Below are 26,368 nucleotides of genomic sequence, written 5' to 3' on the forward strand. Positions count from 1 at the left end.
CAGTGAGGTGTCGGAATGTCAGGATAAGGATCCGGAATGTCATACAGGCCTATTGCACGGAGAAAGTTCCTTCGGCCCATTGAGGCTGTGCTAGTCACAAACAGGCCTTGAATTAGTTGAATCCCGTTTTCCAGTGATTGGCCTCGAGCCCTGTATACCTTCACATTCCGAGTGCACATCTAAATACCTCCGAAACAGTACAGGGAGTCATACCTCTCCCACCCAGATTCCCGCCACCCTCTGGCTGAAACGCTTTATTCTATACACTCCCTCTCAACTTCCTGCCTCTCACCTTAAACCTGTACAGCCCCTTGTCACTGATTCATAAGAGCACAAGACACAGGTGCAGAAATTAGGCCATTCAGCCCGTTGAGTCTGGTCTTCCATTTGATCCTGGCTGATCTGTTTCTCAACCCCATTCTCCTGCCTCCTCCCCTTGATCCCCTGGACACCCATATCCACTCAGGGGGAATGTTCCTTACTGTCTACCCTGTGTATGTCTCTCCGAAATTTTACACAAATTAATCACGCCTCCCCTGCTCAAAGAAAAGCAAATCCCATCTGTCCAATCTCTCCGTCCTGGTAAATCTCCCTGTGCACTGTCTCCAGTGCCACCATATCCCTCCTGGAACGTAGTGAGACAAGAAGTGCCCCCCCACCCCACCCCCTCAGGGGTCCTGACTGCTGGCTGCACCGTTTTATTATGTGGAATTACATACAAAACTTAACCATAAAACAGTGTCAAATGTGTCACAGATCCCACATCCCAACTGGGATCTCAGGCGGGTGGGAGCATTGCTTGTGTGACCTTTCCACCATTCCCTCTGTGTTCCTGCTGTGTCCCGGGGCAGTCTGGGAGCAGAGCGAAACCCGAGAGCAGCCATTTTGAACGACCCAACCCTCAGGAATGCTGCGCTGAGAATTGCCACAATAATTTACTCGTCAAACCAAGCTCCCATTATCACCCAGTGTCCGGTTTCTCTCCCTGAATTCGACCTCCCGATCCGTACCCGCTTAATCCTGACCAGCTCTGACTTCCCGATCCTTAAGTCAGCGTGTCTCCCCATCCTGGATTCAGTCAGCCTCCAGCCTGTCTCGGACATCGGAGGGCAGCGTTAGGAGCAGGGACTCCTCCACCAGCAGACCTCCGCGTTTCAGGCCAGTGCACTGCCCCAGCTCAGGGGGCAATGCCTCCAACTGGTTGCCCGTCAGTTCAAGCCTTGTCAGCAAGGGCAGGCCGGAGATCCTGGGCGAGAGGGCGGTCAGGCCGTTGTGGGCGAGCTTCAAGTGTTGCAGCTTCTTACAGAAGAACAGCTCGTTCGGCAGGGACTCAATGGAGTTGTGGGACACGGAGAAGTGGTGGAGGCTTTGGAGCACTCCGATTCCGGGTGGGATTGAGGTGATGCGATTGTGGGAGAGATCGAGGTGTCGGAGTTTGTTACACAGGAAGAGTTGAGGCGGTATTGCCTCGATCTGGTTATTGTTGAGATAGAGGCTCTCCAAAGAGCTAAGTTTTTTGATGTGTTCGGGGATGTGGATGATGTGATTGTACCATAGCCTCAGACAGGTCAGCGTCTGGCACTGTTGGTGGCTCAGGATTTCCTCGATGGACCGGAGATGGTTCTCCTTCAAGTTCAACTCTTCCAAGTTCAACAAGCTGGCCACTGCCTGAGGGATTCTCTCCAGCTCACACTGCACCAGCTCCAAGACCCGCAGTTGCTGCAGTTTCTTCAGGATGTTTGTCGCCATGAGTTTGGTGCCTCCATTGTGGACGGTCAACTTCTGGAGGTGGCTGGAGAGGTCAGCCAGGCACGGAGGGAGTTTAGTTATGTTGCTTTTCAGAGACAAGATCTTGAGGCGATGGAGCTGACAGAGGGAGTCCAGGATGAGGCATTTAGCTCCGTCCTGAGTGAGTGATCCGTTCAGGCTGAGCTCCTCTACGTTTTCCATGCTGGCCATCCAGAGGGGAACCTCCTGGGGGCTGTCAAACCGCACCTGGAGGACCTTGAGGCGTTCCTTGAGGAAGGCTGAGGCGGCCTGGTGAAGCCGTACCGGGGAGTTGACCAGCGACAGCTCCCGGAGGTGGGTGAGCTGCGCCGTGGCTGGGGGTAACTCCAGCTCACCGTTGAGCTCGAGTTTCAGGGCCTGGATTTCGGTCAGCTGGAAGGTGGCAGCAGGGAGGCTGGGCACCATGAGGAGGTGCAGTTCCAGACGGTGGGCCGCGTTCTTCTGCAATCTCTGCCGCAGCTTGTCGGTGGACCACTCCCGGTCCAGGCTCAGCTGCATCAACTGGCTCTCGCTGACCTCCGACAGGAAGACGGCAAACCGCTTGGAGTACAGGGCGTCGTACTGGTCGGTCAGGTGGAGCATGAAGGCAAAGTCATTCCTCACGTCCGGAATGTCGCTGATCCCTGACTCCTGGCGCACGTACTCGAAGGAATACTCTTTCAGGGGTCGGTGGAACAGCCAGTAGAGAGTGTAGAGGCAGGTGCAGCCGTAAACACAAAGGAAGCAGATGTAGCAGACGGCAAGAGTGTAGAAGAGGTGGGCCCTTGTGTGGTTACAGCAAAAATGGCGGTACCCAGTCACATCCTCGATGTTCACGGTGCACGGCACCACCACATGTATGTTCAGAACCAAGAGGGCGTGGTAAACGGTGATCAGGATTAACTTGATGGCACGGACAATGGTCTGCCCGATGTACATGAGGTAAACGATGACACTGTCCTCCACGTGGAGCCGGAATTTCTTCACCTTTTCGAACAGGGCTTTGGCCTGCTCCCCCTCCTGCCTGTCCAGGGTGCTCTCGCTGCCTCTGTCTGCCCCCAGCGGAGATTCCCCGGACCCGGCACGCTCCTCACACCCCGGCAAGCTGGCCTGGCTCCCGGAGCCGGCGCCGAGCGGCAGCTCCCGGCGGCACACCCTCCTCTCGGTGGAAACTTCGCTCAGGGCCCGGGTGGTCCACGGCGAGTCAAAGCACCGCCCCAGCACGGAGACAAAGTGCTCGATTTTGCTGCTGGTCCCGGGGAACTTGAACCAGAAGCTGCCGCAGATCATGAAGGTGAGGGTGTGGATGAGCACCAAGTAGGGGAAGTACTTGACGTACCAGTGAACGGCTCTCTCGTAGCAGATCTGGTTAATAAAGCTGTACTGCTGGAGGTCCAGGTTGGTCTTTACCCCATTAAGTTCATGGGTCGAGCTCTCCAAAGGCTTCACCTGCAGCATGAACTCCGAGCAATTGATCTGGAACGGAGAGTGTGTCCACACTGGCCCAGGGAGGCAGATAATCTTGTCCTGTGTCACCTAGAGACAGACAAGCGGCAGACACGATCGCCAAAGCACAAACATTCAGCCTCGGGAAATCTGAAACCAAAACAGAGAGTGCTGACCAGGGTCCCACAGCGTGCGTGGGGAGAGAAATCTGAGTTAAAATTTCAGAGCGCAGTGCGACAGTCCTGAAGAAAGTTCCCTGGACTTGAAACATTGACTCTGTTTCTCTCTCTCTCTCCACAGATGCTGCCAGACCTGCTGAGTTTCTCCAGCATTTCCAGGGTTGGTTCAGAGTTTCCCAATATCCGCAGTATTTTGCATTTAACGCTCCGGAACTCGGGCAACATAGAAACGCAGTCTTCGCTAAGTGAGAAGGGGAGAAACAGCAGACAACAAAATGAGCTGCACAGTCTATGGACCAAAGGAAGCGGTTATGTGTCAGAGATATTAACGATGGAGGAGGATACAGATCTGACTGGGTGTCCACAGCAGCAGCTTGAGCAGAGAATGAAATAGAGAGAGAGGGAGAGAGATAGAGGGTGAGGAAGAAGAGTATGTACCTGGTTAGAATGGGAAACAGCAGTTGCAGACAGAACAGCAGCATCTTTGAAGAAATCAGGGAAAAAAAAACCACTCAAACTGGGACTTTACAGAAAGGTCATGAATTGATTGACTGGTGAGTATTGTACCCTGAGTCCCCTTTCTCTGAATGTGGGTTGTTAAACAAGCAAATTCAAAATTTCATTTTTTGTTGTTGTTGAATGTGAAAACATTTTAATTTTACTATATTTCAGTGCCGTCTCCAGAAGGGGAGTGAGTGTTTGTTTAACAAGTGGCTAGGTTTAACTGTCTAATGGTAAGAGGATCAGCAGGTTAGCTCAGAGCTGACCAGTACACATCCTACGAGGTAAAAACAATGACTGCAGATGCTGGAAACCAGATTCTGGATCAGTGGTGCTGGAAGAGCACAGCAATTCAGGCAGCATCCGAGGAGCAGTAAAATCGACGTTTCGGGCAAAAGCCCTTCATCAGGAATAAAGACAGAGAGCCTGAAGGGTGGAGAGATAAGCTAGAGGAGGGTGGGGGTGGGGAGAGAGTAGCATAGAGTACAATAGGTGAGTGGGAGAGGGGATGAAGGTGATAGGTCAGGGAGGAGAGGGTGGACACATCCTACACCATGTCAGAACCCCAGGACATTTCCTGTCTCCTGGATGCTCATTGTGGGTTGTGACAGCTCAAACCTGGGGTAGCAGAGTTTCTCAAGCAGCTGCTATCATCTGTCCAATGCCCCCAGGATATCAGGAACTTCACGGACAGCACACTTACGGATGTGGTCAGCCTGGAGCTTAAGGAGGGGAGGGAGCTAAGAAGAAAAAGAAAGAGACAGTTTGTGCAAGGGACAGGTTGTCCCTGAATGTATCTCAGAGCTCTGTTCCCAACACTGGTGAGAGTGATGGTTCCTCTGAAAGAAAACAGGATTAAATTGTTTTTTTATTCACTGTGGGACATGGAGTGCCACCATCTACTGCCCCGTCCTTCGGTTCCCCTTGAGGAGGCGGTAGTGAGCTGCCTTCTTGAACCGCTGCAGTCCATGTACTGTGGGTCAATGCCGAATGCCCTGAGAGAGGGAATTCCGAAATTTGGATCCAGTGACAGTGAGGGAACAGCGACATGTTTTCACGGTGAGCGGGAGACTGTAGATGTGACCCTTGGATGGTGGTGGATGGGAGATGGGAGGATGACTAGTCGTGGTCCATATTGGTACGAACGTTTGGGGGGGAGCGTAGGACTGCTCATGTGGTTTCTGGAATGAATAAGGGAACCATTGAAGCTTCCTAATTGGATGGGCGTACGAGAGAGGATTTGGATTCTGGTTCAGGAGCGGATTGGACCTATAGCAGCCGGAGGATTTACATAAAGACTTCCTTGTGCTACTTGCGGATGGTTAACTAGGCAAGAGGATGGTGCCCAGGGAGTCCGAGGAGAGAGGGTACCAAGGTACACTCAGTAATGGGAGAGACAGCTATCACCAGGCGAACAAACAGCAAGGGACGAGGTAAGATCGAAGGAATAAAGTGTCAAGTGTTTGTCACAGACTGAGTGAGTGTGGGATTAAGATTGGTGAGTTATTGGAGTAGAGAGTCATGTAATAATAGGATATTGCAGCAATAGCTTTAAGACAGAGAGAGCTAGGATCTCGATTGTCAAGGGGATCAAGGATTACAGGGAGAAAGCGGGAGAATGGGGTTGAGAACCGTATCAGCCCTGATTGAATGGTAGGAGGCTGGGACATTGAACATTGAACATAGAAGAGTACAGCACAGAACAGGCCCTTTGGCTCACGATGTTGTGCTGAGATTTAATCCTAATGTAAAATATAGTAACTTAACCTATACAACCCTCAACTCACTGCTATCTATGTGCATGTCCAGCATTCGCCTAAATGTCCCTAATGACTCTGCTTCCACCACCACCGCTGGCAACGCATCCCATGCATTCACAACTCTCTGCGTAAAGAACCTACCTCTGACGTCTCCTTTATACCTTCCTCCTAATATCTTCAAACTACGACTTCTCATACCAGTCAATCCTGCCCTGGGGAAAAGTCTCTGGCTATTGGCTCTATCTATTCCTCTCATTATTTTGTACACCTCAATCAGGTCTCCTCTCTTCCTCCTCCTCTCCAGAGAGAAATGTCTGAGCTTATTCAACCTTTCTTCATAAGGCAAGCCCTCCAGTCCAGGCAGCATCCTGGTAAACCTTCTTTGCACCCTCTCCAAAGTCTCTGTATCTTTCCTATAGTAGGGTGACCAGAACTAGACACAATATTCCAAGTGTGATCTCACCAGGGACTTGTAGAGCTGCAGCAAAACCTTGCGGCTCTTAAACTCGATCCCCCTGTTAATGAAAGCCAAAACACCATATGCTTTCTTAACCACCCTATCCACTTGGGTGGCAACTTGAGGGATGTATGTACTTGCACACCCAGATCCCTCTGTTCCTCCACACTGCCAAGAATCCTGTCTTTAATCCTATATTCAGCATTCGAGTTCAACCTTCCAAAATGCATCACTTCACATTTATCCAGTTTGAACTCCATCTGCCATTTCTCAGCCCAGCTCTGCATCCTGTCTATGTCGTGCTGCAGCCTGCCATAGCCCTCTATACTATCGATGACACCTCCAACTTTGTGTCATCTGCAAATTTACTAACCCAACCCTCAACCTCCTTATCCAAGTCATTTATAAAAACTACAATGAGCAGAGGCCCAAGTACAGAGCCCTGCGGGACCCCACACAATTCTGTCCTCTAGGCAGAATACTTCCATCTACAACCACTCTCTGCCTTATGTCAGCCAGACAATTCTGAATCCAGATAGCCAAATCTCCCTGTATCCCATACTTCCTGACTTTATGAATGAGCCTACCATGGGGAACCCTATCAAATGCCCTGCTGAAGTCCATATACACTACATCCACTGCTCGACCGTCATCGACCTGTCTTGACACCTCCTCAAAGAACTCAATAACATTTGTGAGGCATGACCTGTCCCTCACAAAGCCATGCCTTTAATCACACTATGCTTTGTCAAATAGTCATAAATCCTATCCCTCAGAATTCTTTCCAAAACTTTGCTGACCACAGACATAAGACTGACTGGTCTGTAATTGCCAGGGATTTCCCTATTCCCCTTCTTGAAAAGGGGAACAGCATTCGCCTCCTTCCAATCCTCCGGTACAACTCCCGTGGAGAGTGAGGAAGCAAAGATCTTCACCAGTGGCTTAGCAACCTCCTTTCTCACTTCCCAGAGCAGCCTGGGATAAATCTGGTCTGGTCCTGGGGACTCATCAATCTTAATGTTTTCCAAAATTTCCAACACATCAGTTTCATCAATCTTGATCTGTTCAAGCACATATTCCAGCTCCTCAAAGTTCTCATTCACAACAATGTCCCTTTCTTTTGTGAAAACTGAAGCAAAATACTCATTTAGGGCTTCCCCTATCTGCTCAGACTCCACGCCCAAGTTCCCTCCACTATCCCTGACCGGCCCTACCTTCCCCCGATCATTCTCTTATTCCTCACGTATGAGTAAATGCCTTTGGGTTCCCCCTAATCCTTCTTGCCAGGCCTTTCTCGTGCCCCCTCCTGGCTCTCCTCAGTCCATTTCTGAGATCCTTTCTACCAAGCCTGTAATCCTCTAAAGCTGTGCTAGATCCTTGCTTCCTCCACCTTACATAAGCTGCCTTCTTCCTTTGGACGAGAAGCTCCTCTGTTCTCGTCATCCAAGGCTCCTTAATCTTACCCCTTCTTACCTGCCTCAGAGGAACAAATTTGTGCATCACTCGCAACAACTGCTCCTTAAATAGCCTCCACATGTCTGCTGTGCCCTTTCTGTGGAACAATTACTCCCAGTCTGTACTTCCCAACTCCTGTCTGATCACGTCATAATTTACTTTTCCCCAATTAAATATATTCCCTCAGTAACTGCTCCTTTCTCTCTCCAAGGCTATGGTAAATGTGAGGCAGTTGTGGTCACTGTCACCAAAGTATTCTTTCACCATGAGAGCTGACACCTGTTCTGGCTCGTTGCCGAGCACCAAATCCAAAATGGCCTCTCCCCTCATCGGCCTGTCTACATACTGAGTGAGGAAACCCTCCTGAACACACCTGACAAAAACGGCTCCATCCAAACCATCTGCACTAAGGAGGGTCCAGTCGATATTGGGAAAGTTGAAATCACCCATAACAACAACCCTGCTACATCTGCATTTTTCCAAAATCTGCCGGCTTATGAGTTCATCAATCTCCCTACTGCTATTAGGAAGGACACAGCAAGGCAGGCAGCATCAGGAGATGGAGAGGTCAACGTTTCAGGTGTAACTCTCCTTCAGGGCTAGCAGCCCAGCAGAAGGTTATACCCGAAACATCGTCTTCTTCCCCTCCTGATGCTGCCTGCCTTGCTGTGTTCCCCCAGCCTCCTGCCTGTCCCTCCTGATGCTGCCTGCCTTGCTGTGTTCCCCCAGCCTCCTACCTCTCCCTCCTGATACTGCCTGCCTTGCTGTGTTCCCCCAGCCTCCTGCCTGTCCCTCCTGAGGCTGCCTGGCTTGCTGTGTTCCCCCAGCCTCCTGCCTGTCCCTCCTGATGCTGCCTGCCTTGCTGTGTTCCCCCAGCCTCCTACCTCTCCCTCCTGATACTGCCTGCCTTGCTGTGTTCCCCCAGCCTCCTGCCTGTCCCTCCTGAGGCTGCCTGGCCTGCTTTGTTCCCCCAGCCTTCTACCTGTCCCTCCTGATGCTGCCTGCCTTGATGTGTTCCCCCAGCCTCCTACCTCTCCCTCCTGATACTGCCTGCCTTGCTGTGTCCCCTCAGCCTCCTACCTGTCCCTCCTGATGATGCCTGCCTTGCTGTGTCCCCTCAGCCTCCTACCTCTCCCTCCTGATACTGCCTGCCTTGCTGTGTTCCCCCAGCCTCCTGCCTGTCCCTCCTGAGGCTGCCTGGCTTGCTGTGTCCCCTCAGCCTCCTACCTCTCCCTCCTGAAGCTGCCTGGCTTGCTGTGTTCCCCCAGCCTCCTGCCTGTCCCTCCTGATGCTGCCTGCCTTGCTGTGTTCCCCCAGCCTCCTACCTGTCCCTCCTGATGATGCCTGCCTTGCTGTGTTCCCCCAGCCTCCTGCCTGTCCCTCCTGATGCTGCCTGGCTTGCTGTGTCCTCCAGCCTCCTGCCTGCCCACCTTTAGATTCCAGCATCTGCAGGTTTTTTTGTCTGCAGCCCTGATTGAATGGCAGAGCTGATTGGCCTAATTTCTGCTCCGATGTCTTATGGTCTGAAAGGTGACCTGGCTCAAGGAGGGGTAGGATCAGGTGTTAATCCAGTCACCGAGCGTTCAGGAAGACAGAAAGGCAAAGATAGGGATGGGTGACAGCATGATTAAGGAAAACATTGGGGTGCTGGAAAAAAAGGGTCTACCAGAGAAAAGTCTATTTGACTCGTGTTCATATCTAGGAAGGACACAATTACATTGCTCAGAGTGGCCAGTAGCCCACCAGCTCATCGGAGGGATGAGGGAGGAACAAATTCAGCAAGAAATTACAGACAGAAGCAAAGATATAGAGTATATACAACGAGGGGAGCTTTAAATAATCCAAATACAGACCGGGAAAGGCAGAGAACGAGAAAGGTTCTTAGAGTGAACTGGGGCACACGCATTCAGCATAATGATACTGCCTTGTCTCGCTGTTGGTAATGAAGTGGACTCAGTGATCATCGCATTTCAAAGTCTGAATGGCTACAAAAAACTATAAAGCCCTATCCAAACAGATCAGAGTGTCTGGCTCAGATCACCTGGAATCAAATAAAGGCAGCAAAACTGAACCTGAGCAACGGGGCTACCTGTGAGCAATGGGGCTACCTGTGAGCAACGGGGGCTACCTGTGAGCAACGGGGCTACCTGTGAGCAATGGGGCTACCTGTGAGCAACGGGGGCTACCTGTGAGCAAGGGGGCTACCTGTGAGCAATGGGGCTACCTGTGAGCAACGGGGCTACCTGTGAGCAATGGAGCTACCTGTGAGCAATGGGGCTACCTGTAAGCATTGGGGCTAACTGTGAGCAATGGGGCTACCTGTGAGCAATGGGGCTACCTGTAAGCAATGGGGCTAACTGTGAGCAATGGGGCTACCAGTGAGCAAGGGGGGCTACCTGTGACCAATAGGGCTACCTATGAGCAATGGGGTTACCTGTGAGAAATGGGGCTACCTATGAGCAATGGGGTTACCTATGAGAAATGGGGCTACCTGTGAGCAATGGGGCTACCTGTGAGCAACGGGGGCTACCTGTGAGCAAGGGGGCTACCTGTGAGCAATGGGGCTACCCGTGAGCAATGGAGCTACCTGTGAGCAATGGGGCTACCTGTGACCAATAGGGCTACCTATGAGCAACGGGGCTACCTGTGAGCAATGGGGCTACCTGTGAGCAACGGGGGCTACCTGTGAGCAAGGGGGCTACCTGTGAGCAATGGAGCTACCTGTGAGCAATGGGGCTACCTGTGAGCAATGGAGCTACCTGTGAGCAACGGGGCTACCTGTGAGCAACGGGGCTACCTGTGAGCAATGGAGCTACCTGTGAGCAATGGGGCTACCTGTGAGCAATGGAGCTACCTGTGAGCAACGGGGCTACCTGTGAGCAATGGGGCTACCTGTGAACAATGGGGCTACCTGTGAGCAATGGAGCTACCTGTGAGCAACGGGGCTACCTGTGAGCAAGGGGGCTACCTGTGAGCAATGGAGCTACCTGTGAGCAACGGGGGCTACCTGTGAGCAAGGGGGCTACCTGTGAGCAATGGAGCTACCTGTGAGCAACGGGGCTACCTGTGAGCAATGGGGCTACCTGTGAACAATGGGGCTACCAGTGAGCAATGGGGCTACCTGTGAGCAATGGAGCTACCTGTGAGCAACGGGGCTACCTGTGAGCAACGGGGGCTACCTGTGAGCAAGGGGGCTACCTGTGAACAATGGGGCTACCTGTGAGCAATGGGGCTACCTGTGAGCAATGGAGCTACCTGTGAGCAATGGAGCTACCTGTGAGCAACGGGGCTACCTGTGAGCAATGGAGCTACCTGTGAGCAATGGGGCTACCTGTGAGCAATGGGGCTACCTGTGAGCAACGGGGGCTACCTGTGAGCAAGGGGGCTACCTGTGAGCAATGGGGCTACCTGTGAGCAAGGGGGCTACCTGTGAGCAATGGGGGCTACCTGTGAGCAATGGGGCTACCTGTGAGCAAGGGGGCTACCTGTGAGCAATGGGGCTACCTGTGAGCAAGGGGGATACCTGTGAGCAATGGGGGCTACCTGTGAGCAATGGGGCTACCTGTGAGCAAGGGGGCTACCTGTGAGCAACGGGGGCTACCTGTGAGCAATGGGGCTACCTGTGAGCAACGGGGCGACCTGTGAGCAATGGGGCTACCTGTGAGCAATGGGGCTACCAGTGAGCAAGGGGGGCTACCTGTGAGCAAGGGGGCTACCTGTGAGCAATGGGGCTACCTGTGAGCAACGGGGGCGACCTGTGAGCAAGGTGGCTACCTGTGAGCAATGGGGCTACCTGTGAGCAATGGGGCTACCTGTGAGCAAGGGGGCTACCTGTGAGCAACGGGTGCTACCTGTGAGCAAGGGGGCCAACTGTGAGCAATGGGGCTACCTGTGAGCAAGGGGGCTACCTGTGAGCAATGGGGCTACCTGCGAGCAACGGGGATACCTGTGAGCAACTGGACAACCTGTAAGGAATGGGGCTACCTGTGAGAAAAGGGGCTACCTGTGAGCAATGGGGCTACCTGTGAGCAAGGGGGCTACCTGTGAGCAATGGGGCTAACTGTGAGCAACGGGGCTACCTGTGAGCAATGGGGCTACCTGTGAGCAAGAGGGCTACCTGTGAGCAATGGGGCTACCTGTGAGCAACGGGGCTACCTGTGAGCAGTGGGGCTACCTGTGAGCAAGGGGCTACCTGTGAGCAAGGGACTACCTGTGAGCAAGGAAGTACCTGTGAGCAACGGGGCTACCTGTAAGCAATGGGGCTACCTGTGAGCAATGGGGCTACCTGTGACCAATAGGGCTACCTATGAGCAATGGGGTTACCTGTGAGAAATGGGGCTACCTGTGAGCAATCGGGCTACCTGTGAGCAATGGGGCTACCTGTGAGAAATGGGGCTACCTGTGAGCAATGGGGTTACCTATGAGAAATGGGGCTACCTGTGAGAAATGGGGCTACCTGTGAGCAAGGGACTACCTGTGAGCAAGGGACTACCTGTGAGCAATGGGGCTACCTGTGAGAAATGGGGCTACCTGTGAGAAATGGGGCCACCTGTGAGCAAGGGACTACCTGTGAGCAGTGGGGCTACCTGTGAGAAATGGGGCTACCTGTGAGCAATGGGGCCACCTGTGAGCAGTGGGGCTACCTGTGAGCAATAGGGCTACCTGTAAGCAATGGGGCTACCTGTGAGCAAGGGAGTACCTGTGAGCAATGGGGCTACCTGTAAGCAATGGGGCTACCTGTGAGCAATGGGGCTACCTGTGAGCAATGGGGCTACCTGTGAGAAATGGAGCTACCTGTAAGCAATGGGGCTACCTGTGAGCAATGGGGCTAACTGTGAGCAATGGGGCTACCTGTGAGCAATTGGGCTACCTGTGAGCAAGGGGCTACCAGTGAGCAATGGGACTACCTGTGAGCAATGGGGCTACCTTTGAGCAAGGGGCTACCTGTGAGCAATGGGGCTACCTGTGAGCAAGGGGGCTACATGTGAGCATGGGGGCTACCTGTGAACAATGGGGCTACCTGTGAGCAATGGGGCTACATTTGAACAAGGGGGCTACATTTGAGCAAGGGGCTACCTTTGAGCAATAGGACTACCAGTGAGCATGGGGGCTACCTGTGAACAATGGGACTATCTGTGAGCAATGGGGCTACGAGTGAGCAAGGGGGCTAACTGTGAGTAATGGGGCTACCAGTGAGCAAGGGGGCGACGTGTCAGCAAGGGGCTACCTGTGAGCAATGGGGCTACCTGTGAGCCAGGGGCTACCTGTGAGCAATGGGGCTCCCTGTGAGCAATGGGGCTACCTGTGAGCAATGGGGGCTACCTGTGAGCAATGGGGCTACCTGTGAGCAAGGGGGCTACCTGTGAGCAACGGGGGCTACCTGTGAGCAATGGGGCTACCTGTGAGCAACGGGGCGACCTGTGAGCAATGGGGCTACCTGTGAGCAATGGGGCTACCAGTGAGCAAGGGGGGCTACCTGTGAGCAAGGGGGCTACCTGTGAGCAATGGGGCTAACTGTGAGCAACGGCGGCGACCTGTGAGCAAGGGGGCTACCTGTGAGCAATGGGGCTACCTGTGAGCAATGGGGCTACCTGTGAGCAATGGGGCTACCTGTGAGCAACGAGTGCTACCTGTGAGCAAGGGGGCCAACTGTGAGCAATGGGGCTACCTGTGAGCAAGGGGGCTACCTGTGAGCAATGGGGCTACCTGCGAGCAACGGGGATACCTGTGAGCAACGGGGCTACCTGTAAGGAATGGGGCTACCTGTGAGAAATGGGGCTACCTGTGAGCAATGGGGCTACCTGTGAGCAAGGGGGCTACCTGTGAGCAATGGGGCTAACTGTGAGCAACGGGGCTACCTGTGAGCAATGGGGCTACCTGTGAGCAAGGGGGCTACCTGTGAGCAATGGGGCTACCTGTGAGCAACGGGGCTACCTGTGAGCAGTGGGGCTACCTGTGAGCAAGGGGCTACCTGTGAGCAAGGGACTACCTGTGAGCAAGGAAGTACCTGTGAGCAACGGGGCTACCTGTAAGCAATGGGGCTACCTCTGAGCAATGGGGCTACCTGTGACCAATAGGGCTACCTATGAGCAATGGGGTTACCTGTGAGAAATGGGGCTACCTGTGAGCAATGGGGCTACCTGTGAGCAATGGGGCTACCTGTGAGAAATGGGGCTACCTGTGAGCAATGGGGTTACCTATGAGAAATGGGGCTACCTGTGAGAAATGGGGCTACCTGTGAGCAAGGGACTACCTGTGAGCAATGGGGCTACCTGTGAGCAACGGGGCTACCTGTGAGCAATGGAGCTACCTGTGAGCAATGGGGCTACCTGTGAGCAATGGAGCTACCTGTGAGCAACGGGGCTACCTGTGAGCAATGGGGCTACCTGTGAACAATGGGGCTACCTGTGAGCAATGGAGCTACCTGTGAGCAACGGGGCTACCTGTGAGCAAGGGGGCTACCTGTGAGCAATGGAGCTACCTGTGAGCAACGGGGGCTACCTGTGAGCAAGGGGGCTACCTGTGAGCAATGGAGCTACCTGTGAGCAACGGGGCTACCTGTGAGCAATGGGGCTACCTGTGAACAATGGGGCTACCAGTGAGCAATGGGGCTACCTGTGAGCAATGGAGCTACCTGTGAGCAACGGGGCTACCTGTGAGCAACGGGGGCTACCTGTGAGCAAGGGGGCTACCTGTGAACAATGGGGCTACCTGTGAGCAATGGGGCTACCTGTGAGCAATGGAGCTACCTGTGAGCAATGGAGCTACCTGTGAGCAACGGGGCTACCTGTGAGCAATGGAGCTACCTGTGAGCAATGGGGCTACCTGTGAGCAATGGGGCTACCTGTGAGCAACGGGGGCTACCTGTGAGCAAGGGGGCTACCTGTGAGCAATGGGGCTACCTGTGAGCAAGGGGGCTACCTGTGAGCAATGGGGGCTACCTGTGAGCAATGGGGCTACCTGTGAGCAAGGGGGCTACCTGTGAGCAATGGGGCTACCTGTGAGCAAGGGGGATACCTGTGAGCAATGGGGGCTACCTGTGAGCAATGGGGCTACCTGTGAGCAAGGGGGCTACCTGTGAGCAACGGGGGCTACCTGTGAGCAATGGGGCTACCTGTGAGCAACGGGGCGACCTGTGAGCAATGGGGCTACCTGTGAGCAATGGGGCTACCAGTGAGCAAGGGGGGCTACCTGTGAGCAAGGGGGCTACCTGTGAGCAATGGGGCTACCTGTGAGCAACGGGGGCGACCTGTGAGCAAGGTGGCTACCTGTGAGCAATGGGGCTACCTGTGAGCAATGGGGCTACCTGTGAGCAAGGGGGCTACCTGTGAGCAACGGGTGCTACCTGTGAGCAAGGGGGCCAACTGTGAGCAATGGGGCTACCTGTGAGCAAGGGGGCTACCTGTGAGCAATGGGGCTACCTGCGAGCAACGGGGATACCTGTGAGCAACTGGACAACCTGTAAGGAATGGGGCTACCTGTGAGAAAAGGGGCTACCTGTGAGCAATGGGGCTACCTGTGAGCAAGGGGGCTACCTGTGAGCAATGGGGCTAACTGTGAGCAACGGGGCTACCTGTGAGCAATGGGGCTACCTGTGAGCAAGAGGGCTACCTGTGAGCAATGGGGCTACCTGTGAGCAACGGGGCTACCTGTGAGCAGTGGGGCTACCTGTGAGCAAGGGGCTACCTGTGAGCAAGGGACTACCTGTGAGCAAGGAAGTACCTGTGAGCAACGGGGCTACCTGTAAGCAATGGGGCTACCTGTGAGCAATGGGGCTACCTGTGACCAATAGGGCTACCTATGAGCAATGGGGTTACCTGTGAGAAATGGGGCTACCTGTGAGCAATCGGGCTACCTGTGAGCAATGGGGCTACCTGTGAGAAATGGGGCTACCTGTGAGCAATGGGGTTACCTATGAGAAATGGGGCTACCTGTGAGAAATGGGGCTACCTGTGAGCAAGGGACTACCTGTGAGCAAGGGACTACCTGTGAGCAATGGGGCTACCTGTGAGAAATGGGGCTACCTGTGAGAAATGGGGCCACCTGTGAGCAAGGGACTACCTGTGAGCAGTGGGGCTACCTGTGAGAAATGGGGCTACCTGTGAGCAATGGGGCCACCTGTGAGCAGTGGGGCTACCTGTGAGCAATAGGGCTACCTGTAAGCAATGGGGCTACCTGTGAGCAAGGGAGTACCTATGAGCAATGGGGCTACCTGTAAGCAATGGGGCTACCTGTGAGCAATGGGGCTACCTGTGAGCAATGGGGCTACCTGTGAGAAATGGAGCTACCTGTAAGCAATGGGGCTACCTGTGAGCAATGGGGCTAACTGTGAGCAATGGGGCTACCTGTGAGCAATTGGGCTACCTGTGAGCAAGGGGCTACCAGTGAGCAATGGGACTACCTGTGAGCAATGGGGCTACCTTTGAGCAAGGGGCTACCTGTGAGCAATGGGGCTACCTGTGAGCAAGGGGGCTACATGTGAGCATGGGGGCTACCTGTAAACAATGGGGCTACCTGTGAGCAATGGGGCTACATTTGAACAAGGGGGCTACATTTGAGCAAGGGGCTACCTTTGAGCAATAGGACTACCAGTGAGCATGGGGGCTACCTGTGAACAATGGGACTATCTGTGAGCAATGGGGCTACGAGTGAGCAAGGGGGCTAACTGTGAGTAATGGGGCTACCAGTGAGCAAGGGGGCGACGTGTCAGCAAGGGGCTACCTGTGAGCAATGGGGCTACCTGTGAGCCAGGGGCTACCTGTGAGCAATGGGGCTCCCTGTGAGCAATGGGGCTACCTGTGAGCAATGGGGGCTACCTGTGAGCAATGGGGCTACCTGTGAGCAAGGGGGCTACCTGTGAGCAACGGGGGCTACCTGTGAGCAATGGGGCTACCTGTGAGCAACGGGGCGACCTGTGAGCAATGGGGCTACCTGTGAGCAATGGGGCTACCAGTGAGCAAGGGGGGCTACCTGTGAGCAAGGGGGCTACCTGTGAGCAATGGGGCTAACTGTGAGCAACGGCGGCGACCTGTGAGCAAGGGGGCTACCTGTGAGCAATGGGGCTACCTGTGAGCAATGGGGCTACCTGTGAGCAATGGGGCTACCTGTGAGCAACGAGTGCTACCTGTGAGCAAGGGGGCCAACTGTGAGCAATGGGGCTACCTGTGAGCAAGGGGGCTACCTGTGAGCAATGGGGCTACCTGCGAGCAACGGGGATACCTGTGAGCAACGGGGCTACCTGTAAGGAATGGGGCTACCTGTGAGAAATGGGGCTACCTGTGAGCAATGGGGCTACCTGTGAGCAAGGGGGCTACCTGTGAGCAATGGGGCTAACTGTGAGCAACGGGGCTACCTGTGAGCAATGGGGCTACCTGTGAGCAAGGGGGCTACCTGTGAGCAATGGGGCTACCTGTGAGCAACGGGGCTACCTGTGAGCAGTGGGGCTACCTGTGAGCAAGGGGCTACCTGTGAGCAAGGGACTACCTGTGAGCAAGGAAGTACCTGTGAGCAACGGGGCTACCTGTAAGCAATGGGGCTACCTCTGAGCAATGGGGCTACCTGTGACCAATAGGGCTACCTATGAGCAATGGGGTTACCTGTGAGAAATGGGGCTACCTGTGAGCAATGGGGCTACCTGTGAGCAATGGGGCTACCTGTGAGAAATGGGGCTACCTGTGAGCAATGGGGTTACCTATGAGAAATGGGGCTACCTGTGAGAAATGGGGCTACCTGTGAGCAAGGGACTACCTGTGAGCAAGGGACTACCTGTGAGCAATGGGGCTACCTGTGAGAAATGGGGCTACCTGTGAGAAATGGGGCCACCTGTGAGCAAGGGACTACCTGTGAGCAAGGGACTACCTGTGAGCAATGGGGCTACCTGTGAGCAATGGGGCTACCTGTGAGCAGTGGGGCTACCTGTGAGAAATGGGGCTACCTGTGGGCAATGGGGCCACCTGTGAGCAGTGGGGCTACCTGTGAGCAATGGGGCTACCTGTGAGCAATAGGGCTACCTGTAAGCAATGGGGCTACCTGTGAGCAAGGGAGTACCTGTGAGCAATGGAGCTACCTGTAAGCAATGGGGCTACCTGTGAGCAATGGGGCTACCTGTGAGCAATGGGGCTACCTGTGAGAAATGGAGCTACCTGTAAGCAATGGGGCTACCTGTGAGCAATGGGGCTAACTGTGAGCAATGGGGCTACCTGTGAGCAATGGGGCTACCTGTGAGCAAGGGGCTACCAGTGTGCAATGGGACTACCTGTGAGCAATGGGGCTACCTTTGAGCAAGGGGCTACCTGTGAGCAAGGGGGCTACCTGTGAGCATGGGGGCTACCTGTGAACAATGGGGCTACCTGTGAGCAATGGGGCTACATTTGAGCAAGGGGGCTACATTTGAGCAAGGGGCTACCTTTGAGCAATAGGACTACCAGTGAGCATGGGGGCTACCTGTGAACAATGGGACTATCTGTGAGCAATGGGGCTACGGGTGAGCAAGGGGGCTAACTGTGAGCAATGGGGCTACCAGTGAGCAAGGGGGCGACGTGTCAGCAAGGGGCTACCTGTGAGCAATGGGGCTACCTGTGAGCCAGGGGCTACCTGTGAGCAATGGGGCTCCCTGTGAGCAATGGGGCTATCTGTGAGCAGGGGGACTACCACTGAGCAAGGGGGCTAACTGTGAGCAATGGGGCAACATGTGAGCAAGGCGCTTTCTGTGATCAATGGGGCTACCTGTGAGCAAGGGACTACCTCTGAGCAACGGGGCTACCTGTGAGAAATGGGGATAACTGTGAGCAATGGGGCTACCTGTGAGCAAGGGGTCTACCTGTGATCAATGGGGCTAACTGTGAGCAATGGGGCTACCTGTAAGCAATGGGGCTACCTGTGAGCAATGGGGCTACCTGTGAGCAATGGGGCTACCTATGAGCAATGGGGTTACCTGTGAGAAATGGGGCTACCTGTGAGCAATGGGGCTACCTGTGAGCAATGGGGTTACCTGTGAGAAATGGGGCTACCTGTGAGCAATGGGGTTACCTGTGAGAAATGGGGCTACCTGTGAGCAATGGGGTTACCTGTGAGAAATGGAGCTACCTGTGAGCAATGGGGTTACCTGTGAAAAATGGGGCTACCTGTGAGCAAGGGACTACCTGTGAGCAATGGGGCTACCTGTGAGCAAGGGGCTACCTGTGAGCAAGGGACTACCTGTGAGCAAGGGGCTAACTGTGAGCAATGGGGCTACCTGTAAGCAATGGGGCTAACTGTGAGCAATGGGGCTACCTGTGAGCAGTGGGGCTACCTGTGAGCAATGGGGCTACCTGTGAGCAATGGAGCTACCTGTGAGCATGGGACTACCTGTGAGCAATGGGGCTAACTGTGAGCAATGGGGCTACCTGTAAGCAATGGGGCTAACTGTGAGCAATGGGGCTACCTTTGAGCAATGGGGCAACCTGTGAGCAATGGAGCTACCTGTGAGCATGGGACTACCTGTGAGCAATGGGGCTAACTGTGAGCAATGGGGCTACCTGTGAGCAATGGGGCTAACTGTGAGCAATGGGGCTACCTGTGAGCAATGGGGCTACCTGTGAGCAATGGGGCTACCTGTGAGCAAAGGGGCTACCTGTGAGCATGGGACTACCTGTAAGCAATGGGGCTAACTGTGAGCAATGGGGCTACCTGTGAGCAGTGGGGCTACCTGTGAGCAAGGGGCTACCAGTGAGCAATGGGACTACCTGTGAGCAAGGGGGCTACCTTTGAGCAAGGGGACTACCTGTGAGCAATGGGGCTAACTGTGAGCAATGGGGCTACCTGTAAGCAATGGGGCTAACTGTGAGCAATGGGGCTACCTGTGAGCAATGGGGCTACCTGTAAGCAATGGGGCTAACTGTGAGCAATGGGGCTAACTGTGAGCAATGGGGCTACCTGTGAGCAATGGGGATAACTGTGAGCAATGGGGCTACCTGTGAGCAATGGGGCTAGCTGTAAGCAATGTGGCTAACTGTGAGCAATGGGGCTAACTGTGAGCAATGGGGCTACCTGTGAGCAATGGGGCTACCTGTAAGCAATGGGGCTAACTGTGAGCAATGGGGCTGTGAGCAATGGGGCTACCTGTGAGCAATGGGCCACCAGTGAGAAACAGGCTACCTGTGAGCAATTGGGCTACCTGTGAGCAAGGGGCTACCAGTGAGCAATGGGACTACCTGTGAGCAATGGGGCTACCTTTGAGCAATGCGGCTACCTGTGAGCAATGGGGCTACCTGTGAGCAATGGGGCTAACTGTGAGCAATGGGGCTAACTGTGAGCAATGGGGCTAACTGTGAGCAAGGGGGCTACATTTGAGCAAGGGGCTACCTTTGAGCAATAGGACTACAAGTGAGCATGGGGGCTACCTGTGAACAATGGGACTACCTGTGAGCAATGGGGCTATCTGTGAGCAAGGGGGCTACCTGTGAGCAATGGGGCTACCTGTGAGCAAGGGGGCTACATTTGAGCAAGGGGCTAACTTTGAGCAATAGAACTACCAGTGAGCATGGGGGCTACCTGTGAACAATGGGGCTACCTGTGAGCAATGGGGCTATCTGTGAGCAGGGGGGCTACCTGTGAGCAATGGGGCTACCTGTGAGCAAGGGGGCTACATTTGGGCAAGGGGCTACCTTTGAGCAATAGGACTAGCAGTGAGCATGGGGGCTACCTGTGAACAATGGGACTTTCTGTGAGCAATGGAGCTACGAGTGAGCAAGGGGGCTAACTGTGAGCAATGGGGCTACCTGTGAGCAAGGGGGCTACCTGTCAGCAAGGGGCTACCTGTGAGCAATGGGGCTACCTGTGAGCCAGGGGCTACCTGTGTTCAATGGGTCTACCTATGAGCAATGGGGCTACCTGTGAGCAATGGGGCTACCACTGAGCAAGGGGGCTAACTGTGAGCAATGGGGCTACCTGTGAGCAAGGGGTCTATCTGTGATCAATCATGCTACCTGTAAGCAATGGGGCTACCTGTGAGCAAGGGGCTACCTGTGAGCAATAGGCTCCTGTGAGCAATGGGGCTACCTGTGATCAACGGGGCTACCTTACAAGCAATGGGGCTAATTGTGAGACATGGGGCTACCTGTGATCAATGGGGCTACATTTGAGCAAGATGGCTACCTGTGAGCAAAGGGGCTATCTGTGAACAATGGGCGACCTGTTAGCAAGGGTCTACCTGAGCCATCGGCTCCTGTGATCAACGGGGCTATCTTACGAGCAATGGGCTAATTGTGAGACATGGGGCTACCTGTGAGCAATGGGGCTACCTTTGAACAATGGGTCTACCTGTGGGCAGTGGGGCTACCTTTGACAATGGCACTACCTGTGAGCAATGGGGCGACCTGTGAGCAATGGGGCTATATGTGAGCAAGGGGCTACCTGTGAGCAATGGGGCTGCCCATAAGCAAGGGGGCTATCTTTGAGCAAAGGGGTACATTTGAGCAATGGGACTGCCTGTGAGCAATGAGGTTATCTGTGAGCAATGGGACTATCTGTGAGTAATTGGGCTACCTGTGAGTGAGGGGGCTACCTGTGAGCAATGGGGCTTCCTCTGAGCAATAGGGCAACCTATGAGCAACAGGCTACCTGTGAACAATGGGGCTACCTGTGAGTGAGGGGGCTACCTGTGAGTGAGGGGGCGAACTGTGAGCAAGGGGGCTTCCTGCGAGCAATGGGGCTACATTTGAACAAAGGGGCTACCTGGGAGCAATGGGGCGACCTGTGGGCAATCGCGCTACACTTGAGCAATGGGGCTACCTGTGAGAAATACGTTACCTGTGAGCAATGGGACTACCTGTGAGCAATGGGGCTACCTGTGAGTAAGGGGTCTACCTGTGAGCAATAGGTTACCTGTGAGCAATGGGGCTACCTGTGAGCAATACGTTACCTGTGAGCAATGGGGCTACCTGTGAGCAATACCTTACCTGTGGGCAATGGGGCTACCTGTGAGCAATGGGTCTACCTGTGAGCAATGGGTCTACCTCATAGCAATGGGGCTACCTCTGAGCAATGGGGCTACCTGTGAGCAATGGGTCTACCTCTGAGCAATGGGGCTACCTCTGAGCAATGGGGCTACCTGTGAGCAATGGGTCTACCTGTGAGCAATGGGGCTACCTGTGAGAAATGGGGCTACCTGTGAGCAATGGGGTTACCTATGAGAAATGGGGCTACCTGTGAGAAATGGGGCTACCTCTGAGCAAGGGACTACCTGTGAGCAAGGGACTACCTGTGAGCAATGGGTCTACCTGTGAGAAATGGGGCTACCTGTGAGAAATGGGGCCACCTGTGAGCAAGGGACTACCTGTGAGCAAGGGACTACCTGTGAGCAATGGGGCTACCTGTGAGCAATGGGGCTACCTGTGAGCAGTGGGGCTACCTGTGAGAAATGGGGCTGCCTGTGAGCAATGGAGCTACCTGTGAGCAGTGGGGCTACCTGTGAGCAATGGGGCTAACTGTGAGCAGTGGGGCTACCTGTGAGCAATGGGGCTAACTGTGAGCAATGGGGCTACCTGTGAGCAATTGGGCTACCTGTGAGCAAGGGGCTACCAGTGAGCAATGGGGCTACCTTTGAGCAAGGGGCTACCTGTGAGCAATGGGGCTACCTGTGAGCAAGGGGGCTACCTGTGAGCATGGGGGCTACCTGTGAACAATGGGGCTACCTGTGAGCAATGGGGATACATTTGAGCAAGGGGGCTACATTTGAGCAAGGGGCTACCTTTGAGCAATAGGACTACCAGTGAGCATGGGGGCTACCTGTGAACAATGGGACTATCTGTGAGCAATGGGGCTACGAGTGAGCAAGGGGGCTAACTGTGAGAAATGGGGCTACCAGTGAGCAACGGGGCGACGTGTCAGCAAGGGGCTACCTGTGAGCAATGGGGCTACCTGTGAGCCAGGGGCTACCTGTGACCAATGGGGCTCCCTGTGAGCAATGGGGCTACCTGTGAGCAATGGGGCTACCACTGAGCAATGGGGCTAACTGTGAGCAATGGAGCAACATGTGAGCAAGGGGCTTTCTGTGATCAATGGGGCTACCTGTGAGCAAGGGACTACCTCTGAGCAACGGGGCTACCTGTGAGAAATGGGGATAACTGTGAGCAATGGGGCTATCTGTGAGCAAGGGGTCTACCTGTGAGCAATGGGGCTACCTGGGATCAATAGGACTACCTGTGAGCAAGGGGTCTACCTGTGATCAATGGGGCTAACTGTGAGCAATGGGGCTACCTGTAAGCAATGGGGCTACCTGTGAGCAATGGGGCTACCTGTGAGCAATGGGGCTACCTATGAGCAATGGGGTTACCTGTGAGAAATGGGGCTACCTGTGAGCAATGGGGCTACCTGTGAGCAATGGGGCTACCACTGAGCAAGGGGGCTAACTGTGAGCAATGGGGTTACCTGTGAAACATGGGGCTACCTGTGAGCAAGGGACTACCTGTGAGCAATGGGGCTACCTGTGAGCAAAGGGCTAACTGTGAGCAATGGGGCTACCTGTAAGCAATGGGGCTAACTGTGAGCAATGGGGCTACCTGTGAGCAGTGGGGCTACCTGTGAGCAATGGGGCTACCTGTGAGCAATGGAGCTACCTGTGAGCATGGGACTACCTGTAAGCATTGGGGCTAACTGTGAGCAATGGGGCTACCTGTGAGCAATGGGGCTACATGTAAGCAATGGGGCTATCTGTGAGCAATGGGGCTACCAGTGAGCAATGGGGCGAACTGTGAGCAATGGGGCTCCCTGTGAGCAATGGGGCTACCTGTAAGCAATGGGGCTAACTGTGAGCAATGGGGCTACCTGTGAGCAATGGGGCTACCTGTAAGCAATGGGGCTAACTGTGAGCAATGGGGCTGTGAGCAATGGGGCTACCTGTGAGCAATGGGCTACCAGTGAGAAACAGGCTACCTGTGAGCAATTGGGCTACCTGTGAGCAAGGGGCTACCAGTGAGCAATGGGACTACCTGTGAGCAATGGGGCTACCTTTGAGCAAGGGGGCTACCTGTGAGCAATGGGGCTAACTGTGAGCAATGGGGCTACCTGTAAGCAATGGGGCTAACTGTGAGCAATGGGGCTACCTGTGAGCAATGGGGCTACCTGTAAGCAATGGGGCTAACTGTGAGCAATGGGGCTAACTGTGAGCAATGGGGCTACCTGTGAGCAATGGGGCTAACTGTGAGCAATGGGGCTACCTGTGAGCAATGGGGCTACCTGTAAGCAATGGGGCTAACTGTGAGCAATGGGGCTAACTGTGAGCAATGGGGCTACCTGTGAGCAATGGGGCTACCTGTAAGCAATGGGGCTAACTGTGAGCAATGGGGCTGTGAGCAATGGGGCTACCTGTGAGCAATGGGCCACCAGTGAGAAACAGGCTACATGTGAGCAATTGGGCTACCTGTGAGCAAGGGGCTACCAGTGAGCAATTGGACTACCTGTGAGCAATGGGGCTACCTTTGAGCAAGGGGGCTACCTGTGAGCAATGGGGCTACCTGTGAGCAATGGGGCTAACTGTGAGCAATGGGGCTAACTGTGAGCAATGGGGCTAACTGTGAGCAAGGGGGCTACATTTGAGCAAGGGGCTACCTTTGAGCAATAGGACTACAAGTGAGCATGGGGGCTACCTGTGAACAATGGGACTACCTGTGAGCAATGGGGCTATCTGTGAGCAAGGGGGCTACCTGTGAGCAATGGGGCTACCTGTGAGCAAGGGGGCTACATTTGAGCAAGGGGCTAACTTTGAGCAATAGGACTACCAGTGAGCATGGGGGCTACCTGTGAACAATGGGGCTACCTGTGAGCAATGGGGCTATCTGTGAGCAGGGGGGCTACCTGTGAACAATGGGGCTACCTATGAGCAAGGGGGCTACATTTGAGCAAGGGGGTACCTTTGAGCAATAGGACTACCAGTGAGCATGGGGGCTACCTGTGAACAATGGGACTTTCTGTGAACAATGGAGCTTCGAGTGAGCAAGGGGGCTAACTGTGAGCAATGGGGCTACCTGTGAGCAAGGGGGCTACCTGTCAGCAAGGGGCTACCTGTGAGCAATGGGGCTACCTGTGAGCCAGGGGCTACCTGTGTTCAATGGGTCTACCTATGAGCAATGGGGCTACCTGTGAGCAATGGGGCTACCACTGAGCAAGGGGGCTAACTGTGAGCAATGGGGCTACCTGTGAGCAAGGGGTCTATCTGTGATCAATCATGCTACCTGTAAGCAATGGGGCTACCTGTGAGCAAGGGGCTACCTGTGAGCAATAGGCTCCTGTGAGCAATGGGGCTACCTGTGATCAACGGGGCTACCTTACAAGCAATGGGGCTAATTGTGAGACATGGGGCTACCTGTGATCAATGGGGCTACATTTGAGCAAGATGGCTACCTGTGAGCAAAGGGGCTATCTGTGAACAATGGGCGACCTGTGAGCAAGGGTCTACCTGAGCCATCGGCCCCTGTGATCAACGGGGCTATCTTACGAGCAATGGGCTAATTGTGAGACATGGGGCTACCTGTGAGCAATGGGGCTACCTTTGAACAATGGGTCTACCTGTGGGCAGTGGGGCTACCTTTGACAATGGCACTACCTGTGAGCAATGGGGCGACCTGTGAGCAATGGGGCTATATGTGAGCAAGGGGCTACCTGTGAGCAATGGGGCTGCCCATAAGCAAGGGGGCTATCTTTGAGCAAAGGGGTACATTTGAGCAATGGGACTACCTGTGAGTGAGGGGGCTACCTGTGAGCAATGGGGCTTCCTCTGAGCAATAGGGCAACCTATGAGCAACAGGCTACCTGTGAACAATGGGGCTACCTGTGAGTGAGGGGGCTACCTGTGAGTGAGGGGCGAACTGTGAGCAAGGGGGCTTCCTGCGAGCAATGGGGCTACATTTGAACAAAGGGGCTACCTGGGAGCAATGGGGCGACCTGTGGGCAATCGCGCTACACTTGAGCAATGGGGCTACCTGTGAGAAATACGTTACCTGTGAGCAATGGGGCTACCTGTGAGAAATACGTTACCTGTGAGCAATGGGACTACCTGTGAGCAATGGGGCTACCTGTGAGCAAGGGGTCTACCTGTGAGCAATAGGTTACCTGTGAGCAATGGGGCTACCTGTGAGCAATACGTTACCTGTGAGCAATGGGGCTACCTGTGAGCAATACCTTACCTGTGGGCAATGGGGCTACCTGTGAGCAATGGGTCTACCTGTGAGCAATGGGTCTACCTCTGAGCAATGGGGCTACCTCTGAGCAATGGGGCTACCTGTGAGCAATGGGTCTACCTCTGAGCAATGGGGCTACCTCTGAGCAATGGGGCTACCTGTGAGCAATGGGTCTACCTGTGAGCAATGGGGCTACCTGTGAGAAATGGGGCTACCTGTGAGCAATGGGGTTACCTATGAGAAATGGGGCTACCTGTGAGAAATGGGGCTACCTGTGAGCAAGGGACTACCTGTGAGCAAGGGACTACCTGTGAGCAATGGGTCTACCTGTGAGAAATGGGGCTACCTGTGAGAAATGGGGCCACCTGTGAGCAAGGGACTACCTGTGAGCAAGGGACTACCTGTGAGCAATGGGGCTACCTGTGAGCAATGGGGCTACCTGTGAGCAATGGGGCTACCTGTGAGCAGTGGGGCTACCTGTGAGAAATGGGGCTACCTGTGAGCAATGGGGCCACCTGTGAGCAGTGGGGCTACTTGTGAGCAATGGGGCTACCTGTGAGCAATAGGGCTACCTGTAAGCAATGGGGCTACCTGTGAGCAAGGGAGTACCTGTGAGCAATGGAGCTACCTGTAAGCAATGGGGCTACC

The 26,368-nt window shown here is 54.4% G+C and overlaps 1 protein-coding gene across 1 annotated transcript in view; it reads right to left on the reverse strand.

Annotated features, from left to right (window-relative positions):
- Window positions 1-689: 689 nt before the first annotated feature.
- Window positions 690-26,368, reverse strand: part of LOC122552437 (volume-regulated anion channel subunit LRRC8C-like) — a 133,386-nt gene continuing 107,707 nt past the window's right edge. The window contains exon 3 of the mRNA XM_087983213.1: window positions 690-3,303. Coding sequence (XP_087839339.1) covers window positions 1,075-3,303 — 2,229 coding nt within the window. The 3' untranslated portion in view covers window positions 690-1,074. The remainder of the gene's footprint in view (window positions 3,304-26,368) is intronic.

This window comes from Chiloscyllium plagiosum, unplaced genomic scaffold (assembly GCF_037043375.1).
Source record: "Chiloscyllium plagiosum isolate Xiang-an unplaced genomic scaffold, Cpla_swu_hap1 HiC_scaffold_45, whole genome shotgun sequence".
Classification (NCBI taxonomy): domain Eukaryota; kingdom Metazoa; phylum Chordata; class Chondrichthyes; order Orectolobiformes; family Hemiscylliidae; genus Chiloscyllium; species Chiloscyllium plagiosum.